The sequence below is a fragment of the Poecilia formosa genome, unplaced genomic scaffold (assembly GCF_000485575.1).
Source record: "Poecilia formosa unplaced genomic scaffold, Poecilia_formosa-5.1.2 Scaffold68, whole genome shotgun sequence".
NCBI lineage: Eukaryota > Metazoa > Chordata > Actinopteri > Cyprinodontiformes > Poeciliidae > Poecilia > Poecilia formosa.
Genome location: NW_006800007.1, coordinates 2178378 through 2194287, shown reverse-complemented (window position 1 = coordinate 2194287; position 15910 = coordinate 2178378). Strand labels below are relative to the sequence as shown.

The following is a 15910-nucleotide window of genomic DNA, read 5'->3' as shown; positions in this document are numbered from 1 at the left end:
GAGAGAGAGAGAGAGAGAGAGAGAGAGAGAGAGTTTTTAACTGAATTTCAACCCAGAGCCTTATATACGTGTCACATTAAGGGATGCGTATGGATGGTGGGACCCGTTATTGACAGAAGATCCGCCCTCCGTCATTTCTCCATCTCTGTGCAGCATTTTGGTGACGTGTGCCATATGATGGTTGGATGTTCAGGCCTGTATGCGCTTTCATGACTCGTCCCCGTTTCTGTCTCTGCATGTTTTAGGTGAAAAACCGTTTAAATGCGAGTTTGACGGCTGCAACCGGAGATTCGCGAACAGCAGCGACAGAAAGAAGCACTCCCACGTCCACTCCAGTGATAAACCCTACATGTGCAAGGTCAGGGGCTGTGACAAGTGCTACACCCACCCGAGCTCTCTACGGAAGCACATGAAGCTCCACTGCACCAAGGAGCACGTCGCCAAAGGCGGCGACGCGCCTCCCGGTGACGGGGGTCATGCTGCGGAGGGCAGGCCGGCCCGAGCGTCGGACGTTGGCCAGATCAGCCCCCCTCAAGCCCCCACCTCCACTCAGGATGTCCCCCTGTCCCCTGAGAGCCGGGACGAGTTGACCCCGAGGTCACGCTTCCATCACGCGTTTGACAGCAGTTTGGACTACTCCGCGCACAGGTCGCAGCCCCTCTTGGACCCTTTGTTGCTGCAGAGGGGCAGCTACAGGTCCCAGTCTTCCCAGTACCCCTGCGGCCAGACTGGTCACGCTTTTGCCCAGACCTCGCGGACTTTCTCCTCGGCTTCTCCCTTTCAGAAGAGCATCGTGAACGGATGGTACACATGCCACAGTGGCGTGGACACGTTCCCACCAAAGCAGTGCAACAACATCCCCTCCCTCTGAGAACCTGAACGCAAACTGTGGGCCTCTGTTTTCATGTTGTAGCCTAAAACCCAGCAGCTGTTTCTCTTTTACTCTGTGTACTTTTGTGAATGCTGTATGAAATAGTTTCTGAAAAGTCCTTTTGAATTTTGCATTGCGAAATATGGCCAAGTTTTTGTCGTTCTTATTGTTCTCCGCTCTCCCTTACATCTCCACAGTGTGCTTTAGGAGCGCATTCGCGTTGCATAACTTAAAAAAAAAATGTCGGTCTGTCTTAAAAGTGAAAAGAAAATGATTGTTTTTTTTATTTTAGTTTTTTTATATATATAATTATCAGCGCATTACGCATTCTGAACCTAAAATCTCTTACAGGAAAGTTAAAAAATAAATCTGAATGTAGCCCTCACAGTAGGGGTCTTTGTTGAATGTAAACTAGGTTTAATGTATGTCGGGATGAATAGAAATATTATTCATGACTTTATGTATATCGCAGGTTGAATCATTATCTGGATGATCTTTACTTAGGTTAAATTTTGAGATCTAACAGGCCTGCTTGGTGGGCCTGCAGCATGATTTGACTTTAATTAATATACCGGCAGGCTCATTATTTTTTTCCTTTCCCTTACCCTTGATTATGTTCAACATCCTCGCTCCTTTTTTCCATGAAACATTCGTGCTCTATAATATGTGTTTATTTCACATTTCTGTGCAAAGTGAGTAAAACCAGAGTGTTCGTGTTAATGGGAAAAAAAAACAAACGTTTAATTAGAATACATTCCTGCTGTACATAAGCATACTGTATAATTAATTATGTATCTTATATTTTATTAAAGTGTCTATATTCTCTTTGATCAGATATGTGTGATATACCCTCATCAAATAATTTTCAACAAAGATGCAAACTTTTCTCTGGGTACAAAAAAAGAGAGAAATTATCCATGTCCTGTGTTAAGATTTGGAATTCAGTGTGAAGCCCTCCTACAGCTCTTAATATACATAAGGAAGAAAAATTTATCTGAGTTAAATGAGACTGATACATGCGTCTGTGAGGGCTGCCCTTTATTTATTTTATCATGTCTGTTTGCCTTGTTGAGTTCCCTGACATGATATTTGACGTAAATTGGTGCTATATAAATAAACTGAATTTAATTTGATTTAATATTCAGAACTACACTATCTTGTAATATGAGAGCATCCTGGTAACAGCTTGCCTTAATGTTCATATGTCTGTTTTATAATTGATCAAAATTACTGGGTTTCATGTTGCGTTTTCTAATTTTTCAACCCAACATTCATTGAAGGCAGATATAACTCATGTTGGAAAAGTCTTGGTTAAAGAAACAGCTTTCAAACAAAGATGTTGGTTTTGCTTTGTTAGATTTTCTTTCTGCTAATGGTGAAATGATTGCCTCCAGTACAGTTTCACTGACACATTTGTTCACGTTCCTTAGTTCTTGTACCTTCTGGAATGCAAATGTCAACAAACAGCTCATTATTTCGCAGGAATGAGCCGAACAGATCTCTCTTTTCGACGCCTGTCTTTTCTTTTTGTCTTCAGACTTTGAGTTCGCTTTTGCAATCTAGTCTTGGTGCAAAGGCTGAACTTGTCTTCAGCGAGTTATTGTTCCCGGTTCACACTCCCTGATTCATGTGTCATAAAATACATCTTTGTCTAAAGATGTCAAGAGGAGTGCAGTTGAAAGCCCAGAGACGAGCTGAAAGTACAGTATGGGTCGTCTTGATGATGAATAAAGACATAAAAATAAATCTTTCACTCTAAAAATGATTTCTGACCAGTTTCCATGCATGCTATCCATATTTTTAGTAGTACACAACTTGGATTCAAACTTGTAGACATAAATTAGGTCATGTTGAGTCGTTTGACGTTTTTTGGGGGATCGTATTTGCAGGACATGATGGTCTCAGTGATCTTTCAGCTAACATCAAAGTATTTTCTGTTCAAGATTTTCATTAGATATTTGGATGATCGTGAAAAAGAGTGCACTTACTGGTACAAGGTTGCATTTTTGACTCGCTGGTGATTTCTTTCTGTATACTATTTCAAAGTCAGAACAAAAGCGTTACAGGAAATGCATAATTTTTGCAACGATATAAAGAACGAAAAAATAAATACTGGATTATCTTTTTCATGTCTTAGTGAAAAGCTGAAAAAAGTATGTTTACTGTATATGTGTACAGTATTTGCAGATGTCTGCAGATCCAGTCTGAGATTAACTTGTTTATGTATTCTGTGCTGTGTGTATGTTACCCACGAGGATGCATCATTTGGGAGATTCAGATATTTTTGAACGTGCTTTTTGCAAATCCCTCACGAACTTTCAACAATTTCAATTTCTGTATGACACCGAGCAGTTTGCACTGCTTTATTTTACTTTTCGTAATTAGCAGTGACTTAGCATTGCTGTTTGAGAGCTACTTAATGTGATGAAATATTAATATTAATGTAGCTGAAGATTTTATAAGTCTTAAAGGATCATCTCAAGTGCTTGGTTTGAAATATTTAGATAGAGAGGTCTTTCTGTCTTTAAGCAAAGTGGGCCAAACTTTTCCAGCTTTGATCCCTTTGCTTTAATGGACAGATTAATAGAATTTATGAGATAACTTTCTGAAGAACGCAACCGCAGTGAGAGTTGCATCAAATGCTTTAGGTATTAAGACAAAGTGAGGCGTTTTGAAGCGATGTTGAGATTTTTAAATCTTACCTCTTATCTGCTATGCCCTTCCCTTTCCTTCTGTAATTCTACAAATAATCCAAGTGTTCACAGAGATATTTAAGTCAGAAGATGTATTTGTTAGAACAATATGTTCTAGCGGGGTACGAGGACGCCGCCGCCGTTGCCGCCGCCATCGCTGCCGCAGTGCCACGCGTAAATGTCTACCCCAGTACTTAACCGCTGTGCTGTACATTCAGACCAAGCTGTGGTAATATTCCATAAACACTGAACCCCACCACACCCTTCCCCCCAGTAATCATCACTGATTAGACCCTGCACTCCCCAGTTTGCCACTTGCCCGCCGCCATCTTTATTTTTGTGCTCTGCCTAGCAACAAGAGCAGGCGCCATTTTGGATGGGGTATACATCAGGTTGATATAAATAAATCTTTTTTTTTTTTCTACTTTGGCTTTCACTGAATTGTGACAGGGTAAGCCCCCCATTCCTCCCGCGTTGCGTTTGGGTTGAACATGATGAGGAACCCAGCTGTGAACTAGAGGCTGGGCTGCTTTGTCACACCAGATCTTTTGCTTTTATGCCTCATCATAACCAAATATGACATCTTGCGTAATTTACACTGTGCAGCTGCCATACCTTTCCAGTGGCTGTCCGGAAGCTGGCCGCGGCTGGAACGGCTGTGTCAGCACTGACACTGACTGACCGAGTGGGGTTTTAATTGGATCTCTGGCTTTTTCCTGGACCTCCTCAGGTCGAGTTAGAGGTGCTTTTGCTTCCCTACTTGCTTTCTTTTTATCAATATCCCCTCACCCTCCTTTTTTTATACCAGATTCTCTTATTTCTTTCTTCTCGTCAACCTTTATCCCTGCAGCTCCTGGCTATCTTCACCCTCTGTGGCTCCTTCATGATGGCCCTCTAATCTCTGCCAGTGTGGCTCCGTAGTAGGTACCGTTGATACACAGTTCCTCATTCTGGCCCCAACAAGCATTCGTGTGGACTCCTATATAGTGGATCTGCAAAGTGTTCACAGCCTGATTAAAAAGTAAAATTCATGGTAATTGTTTGTTTTTCAACCTTTATTTTTACAAATACCCTGAAGCAGTCTGTTAGTAAAATACATCTTAATTTTGTAATATTTGCTCAGTCCTTTCTCCAAATCTTTCAGACTGAGTGAACATTAATTCTCCACAACCCTCTAGGAGACCCCACAGGTTAAAATTAGGATCTGAACTCTTAGTCATTCCACAGTTTTTTTGTTTTGTTTCTGGTTAAGCAATTATTTTGTTGCTTTGGATTCACCCTTAGTTGTGATCCCAATCTTCAGCTTTAAGTCTAACAAACAGAATTTTGAAAAAAACAAAAACAAAAAAAAACTAGATTTGAAAAATCTCTTAATCCCACCCTCCTAGAAAGAAAACACCTTAGGTCCACAAGACAAAACATCACAATAGAGAATGATATTGCCACCATAGTGTTTCAACTGAGAAAGTACCAAAAAGAAGCCAAAAGTACACAAATTCAGACCACAACTCACTTTCACAAACTGTTTTGCTGAATATTAGTCAGATCTGGATAAAGAATCAGGAAACATCTCTTTCTTGTAGGCCTGTTCCTTGTTGTTAACATGCAGAGTAGATTATTATCATAAATAAAACACGAGCAATACTTTGCAGACATATTTGCAGCTCCCTCAGCTTTGTCTTTTTATCAACTTTGGGGAAAAGTCCAGTTTTTATTATTTTAATTTCTTATTATACACAGTTAGGTCCAAGTTTACCATATTCCTGGCAAAGTTAGATTAAAAAAATATTTTAATAGAAAGCAAAGATGTTTGTTTCTGAAAGCAAAGATGTTTGTTTCTGATTCAAAATGAGACGGGCATCTCTAACAAGCTACTACAACAATATCAAATAATGAAAGAACATTTAGTTTTACTGATATTGAAGTAAACAAGTTGTTAGCCAGCAATTAGTTATACCTTTCTTAATAATCAATTGAAAAAATATGACTTACCATTACAACTATAACAATTAGACCTCTTTTCTACTAGTGTTTTGATCATTTATTTGTGTTGACAATCTTCAGATCTCTGAGGTTAGAAGGCCTCCTCATCACCACCCTAATCTTTAACACAGCTTCCGATCAGAAGAGAAAGAATAACTTTGGCCCCAACATTGGCATTTTATAGCAGAGTTGACCCATTCAAACCTTTGAAGGCTGTAGCAACTTATGAGTAACGAGGTCTCAAAGATACAAGAAATCAAGTACAAGTCATGGAGGTAATCTGAAACGGGTGTCCTTATTCCCAGGTCTGGCTGTCCGTCAAAGGTCAGATTGAACTGCAAGATGCTAAAAGTTTCCAAAACCTATAAAGTGTCAGTGCAGGACCTGCAGCAGACCTTGGTCAGCTCACTATCTGAAACCACTGAATTTTTCTGTGTATCAGAGAAAAACATGAGACTATGAGTAAAACGTTAAAGCAGAAGCAGAACTTTGCCCTTCAACATGACAATGACCCAAAACAAACCAGTTATTCCACCAGAAAATGACCGAGTGACTACTTTATATTAATGCTTAATGTCTGTTTGCTGAGAGCATGTGAAAGTGAAGCTTTATTCTTTGGTTGTTCTCATAATCTTGGCAAATAAAGTTGATTCAGATTCTGAGAATTAAGTCAAAGTCAAAACCCTGATCTTGACCCCATTGAAGTCAAGATGGGGGAGGGCTGTGAGGTCCTTAAAATGGACTAAACATACAGGAAAGAGGGTCAGTGGAGGTTCCACATCAAATTTATTGGAGGTTGATAGGGTTGCAGTTCGTTTTCATTTAGGTTCAGAACAAAAGAATGGAACAAAAAAACAAAAACATGCCAATATTTCACAGCTTAATATGTTAAATTAGCCACAGAATCCAGATAATACAAGTTCTGGAGCCGCAGGTTGCAGAACACTGCAACCTACGGTGCTGCAGTGAGACAGGCTAACACACTGTTAGCCTGTCTCACTGTAGCTAAATGAACAACACCTGCATTTTCAATGTCTTGTTAAGGCATTAAACTGGTCCAGGCAACCAATTATTTATGCTTTCTTTGTCACTGCCTATAATAAGAAATTGATTTAGAATTATCTCTTCAGTACAGAGGCCAGGACCAGTTCTGCAGGGGCACTGGCCCCTGTTAGTCCCTGCCTAGAACCGCCCGTGCTCCCATTAAGCTTCATTTCAGATAAACCAGATTCACTGTGATTTATGGCAGCCGTGAATTTAAAAAGGCTGAAGTTAATCAGAAAGGGGCTTCGAGAAAAGGGTGTGCATACCTCTGCAACCAGGTTACTGTACCTTTATTTCTACACATAAATAAAGGTACACATATATTCTCTATCATACATCATATATTAATATTATCTACTTTAACATTTTCTCAGATATGTTTTTTGTCGGTTGAATTGTGCGGGATTTGTGTCCCAGTAAAGTGCAAGGATTGGCTTTAATTTTTGCGTTGTAAAAGCCTGACATTTTAACGGGGCTGTGAACGATATTTACAGGCGCTGCGTTTGCTTTTTCGCTCTCTGTGGAGAATTGCAACGCCACATGGATGCAGCTGTTCAGGGCTTTGGCATTTAGACATCGATGTGGCATCAGGCCAATTATAACATTTCATAAACTCCGATTCCAAACCGTAAGACAAACAAATGTACAACACAAGTACACACAAAAGAGCAGCTCGTACAGTATTTTTCTATCTGAGATAAAGTGATCTGTTTCATGTCGAAATCGTTTATTTGCGAGAACTAATAAGCTTATAAAACACACATTAGTCGCGAGGCCCTTTTGCTAGACAATGCCATCATTACAGTCCTATGCTCATGTTTGGAGAATTTAAGTCCCACTTCGATGCTCTTGTGATTTAAGCAGTCCTTTAAATTTCTCTGGTGTTCATCTGCACAGCGGTTTTCTGATTTCTGTGGTGCCAACCCCCCGTGTAGACCAGCCTACACCAGGGCTTATTAAACTAGGCTCCTTTTTATTCTTCTCAATGGTTGCTGCTATGTCAACTTAAGCCCAAGCCTCCCCCCCCAAAAAAAATGCTCAGCTCTCTGACTATTGTTACAGAATTTTTCAAAAAATTGGTGCAACTGACTGAGGTATTGCTGAATAGCCAACATACAGCAGGACGGAAAGAAAAGCCCTCATGCCTAATGCATGCTTGTCTTTTGATCCTTTGCAATTTACCCTGTGGCTGGTTCTTAAAAAGAAATCTTTCTTTTCTTTTGTCATTTATTATCCATGCCTTACATAATATAGATTTCAGCCGTTTGAGATGAGACGGCTTTTCAAATACTTTCATGGCGCCTTTTTAGCTGGTCAGCTCAGGAGGTTGCTATATGAATCAAAATGTTTACCATGATCAAACAAACAACGGCAAACAGACAGGAAAAGTCGTGCTATGTTGTATTTATAATTCAGCATTTAATGTGACTATGTGCGATGTCCATGCTAAATAAATAATACATAAAAATCATATCTTATAGAAGTCATTTTTCAAGACTCTGGGAAAGGTAGAAGTTGAGCTGGGTGGGCAAATCTTTGAAGATCTTTCAACTCTTCCGACCTCCAAGCCTTTGAGATGTATTCCATGCTTTTAAGGGAATGACCAAAACTTTGGTCCTCCTGCTTCTAATCCTTGCACCAGACCCCTTGTCATCAGAGATCAACCAGTCTGAGCCTCAATGCCCCCCACTCATAGGCAAGGGCAGCTGGCGGCTTTCATGTATGCAAAGAGCCATATGAATATGTTTAAATATGCATATTTGAGCAGAAACTGTTGCCTTTATCTGCATCTGTGTGTGTTTTTTTTTTCTGGACAACTCTAGTATATGATCTTTGAGAAATGATCAGTTACATTTTAGAGCCCCTGCATAATGACTCACATTTTACAGAATGCATTTGAAGTGTCTGTTAGAAGCTGTTACAAAGCCTTTGGTCGTGCCTCCTAAAGAACCCGGCGCTTCAGATTTTTAATAAAACCAAAAAAAAACAAAAAACATGTGAGGAGATGTTTTAATCGCCTGTTGTCTCTCACAACCATCACGCTTTATTAAATAAATAAATAAATAAATCATTTTCTTTTTTTTTTTTTACATGGTTTCTGAAAATTCTGCTGTTTGAGAAAAAAAAAAAAAAAAAAACATTTCCTTTTTTTTTTTTACATGGTTTCTGAAAATTCTGCTGTTTGAGGTTAAACTTGAAAAACAGCGAATCACACTGATCACGATCCAGCGTGTTTCAAAGCGGGGACCAATGGTGAGAGCTTAATTTCTGTCTGTTGCAGTATGCATTGCGAGGCAGCTGCGTTATCAAGCCTGTGAACGCGACATCAGACGGAAGGTTCCCGTTTCTGATCCCATTCCTACTGAAGTCCATCCATTTCAGGAACATGGGTGCGTTGACATGCTCAAGCTTGCGCCTGCTGATTCGAGGCCATTAAATTAATATGTAGTGGACATGAGGCTGTGTGTAGTTTTAGGGTTTGTTAAAGTGGGATCCCATGAGGCCACAGTTTAGAGGCCTTTTCAGCGAGAATGTGAGGCAATCTTGCTGTTAGCTCTAAACGCTCCAACATCACCCCAGGGCCTAGTAACTCTACAATGATGGATGTGGGGCGTTGGGAAAAGAGGGTGGCCCTTCCCCAACACAGGAATTCCCCTTGGGCCTTTTCAATTACGACTAGCCAAAGGTTTCTACTGTGATGATATGTTGAATTAAGGCTGAGACGGTAATGAAAGGGACAAATGTGATTTGGTGTGGCGTTGACCCTCAACTGCAAGCGGCAGAGCCACATCTGGGAGTTCCTGTTTAGGCTTTGAACTGATTCACTTTTTGTCACATAAAATCAACCCTTCAATCTGTTTTGTGGGGATTTTATGTGATAGATAGGAAAAAGCAGCATTTGATTGTAAAGTGATTCATAGTTTTGATATAAAAAATCTGAAAAGTGTGGCATGCATTTGTATTTATCCCTCTCTAAAAGCAGTGCAACTGCTTGCCTTCACAGGTCACCTACCTAAGCCAATGCAGCTTTTTATTACAGAAGAGGTCAACTGGCATAATAGAGATTAGGGAACACAACAGACAGGGCTGGGTTAAAGTTGTAGACAAACTTAAAGTACGGTAAAGATGTAACACAATATCTAAAGCTTTGAGCATCTCACCGATCGCCGCTCTGTCATTTTCTGATGGTGGAGACAACTACAAACCCACAAATGAAGTCCATAAAGGTGCACTGCACAAACAAGAAGAGTGGCAAGAAAGCAATAAGAGCCTATGTGAAAATATATTTAGATGTGAAGAGCAGTTCTTTAACATAAGAACTGCTGCAGTAATCTTTTCGCCAATTAGTTCTGTTTCTGTGCTGATTTAAAACCTGTGAACTCTGATTCTTTCCACAGAGGAGTTAGTATTTATATCAGTCTGCAGGGAATGTTTCCTTTTTAGGATATCTCAGAAAAAGGTGGAGGATAAAAGAAAAATCATTCTTTTATGCAACCAAGGAGAGTGTTGCATTTTCAACAAGTCCAACTGTTAAAGTTGAATATTCCTCAGCAGATTGACCTTTGTCCACTGCTGTGCTGGAGTAACACAGTGTATGAAAATGACTTTCCTTGGTTATGTAATTCCAGAAATTATGCAGTCTGCGTTTGCAACTGGGTGTGTCTCAGGAAACGCATTTAACAACAAATAAATCATATTTGCATGGGAATTGAGTGGAATGAGGACAAAATCCTAAACCCGCTTTCATAGGTCTAATTACAGAAACCAAATCCTGCTAATGAAGCTGTGCTTGGACCGGATAAGAGTTGCTTTTCTGTCCATTTATCAACATTTCTGTTTGAAAACACAACAAAATGATTGAATTACAAACAGTCGCCGTGTAATCACCATTTGGTGAATAAACATTATGAATTCAGTAATAAAGATGCATACCATTTACAACCACATAAATGTACAGTAAGTATAAAAATATGCTTGTTTTATTTTAGGTTACAAAAACACTTTTCAGCAGATTAAAATGAGACATCACCCACTGCAGGATTAAGTATGGGTTCTTGGTTTTACACATATATGAACAAGATCTGAACAGCTGGCTTTTGCCTACATGTAATTTATTTTTAATACACATGAATAGCATGCTTATTTTCAATATTGCATGTTCTAAAGCCTTTATTATTGCCTTATTAGCTGCTTTGAGATGACCAAGTTTATGCATGATCATGTTACTAACTCAATTCTGTTAGTAGCTCGATTCTAAAAGTGATATATATATATATACATTCTGAACAACCAATTTAGGAATAAACAAATCTGGAGTTACTCTGAAAATGTTAATATTATATATGGCCATTTTAAAAATAAAATTTTTATAAAAAAAAATAAAAATGATGAAGATATAACCTACAGAATCACTGGGAAGACATATGTGGAAAGTTAGGTGGAAGGAAAAAGTGTGGTAGAAAATGGTGCACAAACAGCAGGCATTTAGTGGATTTCCACAAGACATTGACTGTGGTGTGTGGTTAGTGCTTTAAGAGTACAGGTGTATCCATAACCTGGGGTGGCGTTAGTTTTGTTAAGTCATCTCTGAACCAGAGGTGTCTCACCTTGCAAGGGGACATGGACTGAGCTGCTGCTCAGAGTCTGGAGGAAGAGTGGAGCATCGCAGGTTGCTGAGGTTCAGTGTTGGGTTTTTGAAGTCAGTGATAATTTGAGGGTCAGCAAACTGGTTTGAACTAAACCCCAAAGAGAATCTGTCATGTGAAAAATTAGCTGAGTGAGACCAGAGCCAACAATGCAGGCGAGCCCTAAACTGTTCAGTCCGTAGCAGGAAAACATTTTCTGCATGAAAAATGTGTTTTTTGTTTTTCTTGGTTTTGTGTAATGCTAACATTTTCTAAGAAATTGAAGCTCATATGAATAAGCAGAACTTAATTACTGAAATATTTCACTTTGAATCGATGAATCTAAATAACAGTTTCATGTTTAGAATTTATTTACCAAAATAAGTCAACTTTTTGATTATATTCTAACTTGCATGTTGAGATGAATCTGTAAAGTCATGATCAGAACAACACTGTGCATCATAAATTCCTTTCATCTTTCATATCTCGTCTGATGCCTGTTCTTAGTTTCCATCTAATTTCATACCTCCTGACCTTTAGCTTACTTTTTATCATCTCTTGCCTTATGTTGCTTCTCTGATCATCTCAGAAATGTTTCTGTTTTTTTTTTTATTTTTAGTTTAGCTCTAGGCTTTGCAACAAAACGGAAGAATAAACGTCCAATTTTCCTTTTAAAAAAAGCCAGAGTTGGTGGTGAAGTACTGGCTTGTGTGAATGTGTGTCTGTATGCAATATGTAGCAGCGTGGCGGACTCAAGTCCCAGTGTATTCAAGCCCACAGATCACAGAAGTTTTGAAAATCTCCTTGATCATTTCCATTTCTAAAATAACTTCCTTTGAACATTCCAAGTCACTTGTGTGTGCGTGGTGTTTTTTTTTCTTATTTATAAAGCCTATTTAGACAATCAAGGAGTTGAAAAATAATTAGGCTCCCATGCATGCGCTTGGACATGTACTCCCTTTCAATCAGTTAAAACCAGCTGTTAATTAAACTTCTGAGCTGCCCAAATAATTTTCTTATTAGCCGCAACGTTCCTCAGATCTGATGTCAGAGGAGCACATTTTCTCTTTGGCTGCGTCTTTCAGTGTGTTTTATTTCCCACAGAAATCCCACTGACCCACATAGTTGATCTCAGTTTTGAAGTGAATAATATAGAAGTTAAGCAGAACGCAGGCTCTATTATTAGTCCCGTCTGAGCCTCTGTTTAGGTGCTGCTGTGTTGCCGAATTCCCCGAGAGGAGGCATTACCATCTCATTTGGGTAAGGCTCAGATTACCTCACACAGCCGAGCCGTTTTATGTGTCGGGATGTGAGTTGTCAGTGCTGAATGTTTATTCTAGCATCTAAAGGCACGGCCAGTCCGGATCCGTTTCAGCGACATCACACATGACAACTTGTGATGCCACCTTACTGATATTTCCATTGAAGGGGACTCTCACTGTCAACAATACAGTATTGATCCTCAGGACCGTTTTAACAGCCGCCTCGCACCCTTTCACACACACCTGAGTGACTGCGGGCTGAAAATGTTTTGCTGGTAACTTTGCTGGAACGTCGTCTTCTTTAAGTCGCCAGTCGAGGCGAGAGAGAGGACGATGCAAATCAAATAAATTAATATGCAACACTAATGTTTTCATCCTGATTAAAAGGCAGTGGCATGATGAGCAATCAAAACAAGAAATAAACTACATGGATTAAAAATTTGCTTTTAATTGGGTAGATGAAAGAGGTAATTAAATGCAGTTGAGTTAAGTCTCTATTTCAAGTCAGCCAGTACTCATTTATTAAAAATGAAGACGTTTAGTGATGCGATGAATTGCTCTTTTCAACATTTATGACCTGAAACATAATTTTTCTTATTATTTTCTCAATTTTAATTATTATTGTTCTTTGGTATTTTCATTAGTTGAAATGAACTCAGGTTCTTCGTGAGCGGTCTACAGTTTGTTGTAACATCTTGCTGAAACTAACCCAATGAAACCACTTTTCTGAAGTTTCTTTCAGCAATATTGAAATGTTCAATAATTTGTTTATGTAATAAAAGTTAAAATAAAATACAACACCCCCTTCTCCCCAATGCTTTTGTTAGCTCTGCTAAAGATCTGTAACTTGCCCATCATTAAGTTAATCTTTAAATTATTTTAATACAATTTATTGCAGAAATAAAATCACTAGTGTGTGTTAATTTGTTAAGATGATTAAAGAAAATCATACTTTAAGATATTTTTAAGAAAGTGGTGCCATGTGTACTGGTACTGTTGGCAATTAAATCATGTAACTGAAGCATGTTTTAACTCATTCTTGACCTTTTTCAGTTCATCAGAGTGTCTAGGAACTTTGATTTGGTCATTAATACTTTTTCCCCCTGGAGTGTGACACAGAGGCCTGTTCCTCTTTCTTCCAACACTGAGGCGCTCTTCAAAATGGGAAGGAGAAGAGAACCTGACATTTGTGTAATGTTTGATGTGCATTGATGTTTGCAGTTTATAAAATATATTTTCCACATCTGCAATCTAATGAGCAATTAATGAGTTTAAGACAAGTAGAACAGTCACAGTGGTGACTTGGATGTTGACCCATGTTTATCTTGTCACTAGTATTCAGGGTAGTAAGGAAGGAGCCATACTGCTGAGTATCTGGAGCAAAGACTGGTATCTTGACGTCACAGTGTGGCTCAACTCGGCTCAAATATACTCTACACAGTTAGGGTGAGTTTCCATTACAATTAAGTAACAACTCTAATGAAGTAGTCGTATAATTGGGCAGTTGCAGAATCTGAAAAACTGGCATAATTCAATCTGGATGCATCACGAACAAAACGCAGCAATGGAGGACATGGAAGCTGTGTTACACATTCTGCTCAGTTTGTGGAGTTTTGGCAGATTCAGTTGCTGTTGTGAGTCTTCAAAACTGTAAGGGAGACTCTTGTGACCCTTTAGCCAATCAGTGATCGGCAATCTTTTCAGCCTTATGTTACACAACTAGAACCCCAATGAAGTAGGTTCCAAAAACAGGGATGTTTCCACGTAACCGTTACTGGTGGAAAAGCCTCATAACCATTTAGAGCCAAGTTGAACCACGCTGAGGATGTGCTAATGGAGAAGGGCCATGATTTTCCAGAACAGCCATCCTTGATACCACATACCAACTGGTTGTTTGGGTGGCATACCAAAACAAGAAAAAACATTTTCTGTCCTACTGTTAAAACCTACTGGGGCTTTAAACTTGTGCTTTGGTTAGATGAGACTAAGATTATACACTTTTTAGCAATAAACACTCCAGGATGGATATGTAGAAGAGCACCTAAATGCTCACTGTTTGCATGTTGGAGGATCTGTGATGCTGTGGGCTTCTTTCCTTTAAGAATTTGGAAACCTTAGCATGGAATTATGGATTGCCAGATATTTCAGGGGATTTCAAATAAATATTTCATGGACTAGCAGAAACAAGTTCATGACTACATTTTGTAGCAGGATATCAATCCAAAACATACAATCAAATCAATGCAAAAATGGCTCCTGAGGCTGAAAATCAACCTTCTTCTAGTCACCAGACCAAAATCCTATAAAAAAAAAATCTGAAGTGAGTTGAAGAGAGGAAAACTCAGAACTCTGGATGAGACAGAAAGATTGTGAAAGGAGTAATGGTCAAAGATCGCTCTCTCTTTGTGTTCCAACCTTTTGAAAGGTTACAGGAGAAGGCTAAGCGCTGTCCTGTGGGCTAAAGGCGATTCTACACAGTATTTACAGCAGGTGTTCCAGTGTTAAGGGCAATTATTTCTTCAGATGGGATTTTTCCTGCACTTAAATGACCTCAAATTAAATGTTAGATTTTGCAAATTTTATTAGAGACTATGCTACTGCAGTAACAGACGCATTTATTTGCACCACTATATTCATCTCATTTAGATGATTTGGTTTTATTCTGAGTTTTGCATCATGCATTCACTTACAGGAGCCTGCAGGAACAGTTATTAACATATGGTTATATAAATGCTCAGATTTGCTTACAGCTAGATCAGAGTCTGTTATGTATTATTAATTTTGCATTTTTCATAAACTAAACTCCCCTGCAGCTGTGCTTTCAGTATAATGCATTGTAAGAGCCTCCCAATGCGACATTTTCATTAAATTAATACTTCTCTAAAACATTTGGACCAAGATGTTGTGCTGGAGCATCCCTTCAGATCCATTTTATTGCAGTGCTGTTGCATTAGACTATGTTAGAGTTGTGGACTATTTTTTAAATCGGTGTGACAAGCAAACTGGTGACTGAGTTTGCATTTCGTACTTTCAGCTGTGCTCATGATAGGAGGAAAAAATAAAAGTTGATTACTTTTCCAGTCCCTCTCTATCTGCTGTAACAGTTTCTATAGGGATCACAGGATGCTCGTTTTTGGGGGTGAAATACAATTTCCGAGGTGTGATGGGGTAACTGTTGGGGTATGAGGAGCAACAAGCTTGACTTCCAGAAAATGTGCTTAAATTTGTGCAACAAGACCAGCCCATGTCGCTCTGCGATTGCACCAGCCTTACTCATCAATCAGAAATCAAAGCGTTGACAGTGACGAACATTAAAGGGAGGCCGCTTGGTTGTCCTGTGCCAAGAGGCTTCTTTTTGCTGAGCATATTAAGTCACTGTAGGCTATAAAGAGTCTCATCACTGGTCATGTGGAAGAAGATAGCTATTTCTGA

The 15910-nt window shown here is 39.2% G+C and overlaps 1 protein-coding gene across 1 annotated transcript in view; it reads left to right on the top strand.

Moving 5' to 3' along the window:
- Positions 1-1696, top strand: part of zic6 (zic family member 6) — a 4894-nt gene extending 3198 nt beyond the window's left edge. The window contains exon 2 of the mRNA XM_007555131.2: positions 246-1696. Within this exon, the coding sequence (XP_007555193.1) occupies positions 246-871 (626 nt within the window). The 3' untranslated portion in view covers positions 872-1696. The remainder of the gene's footprint in view (positions 1-245) is intronic.
- Positions 1697-15910: the final 14214 nt, after the last annotated feature.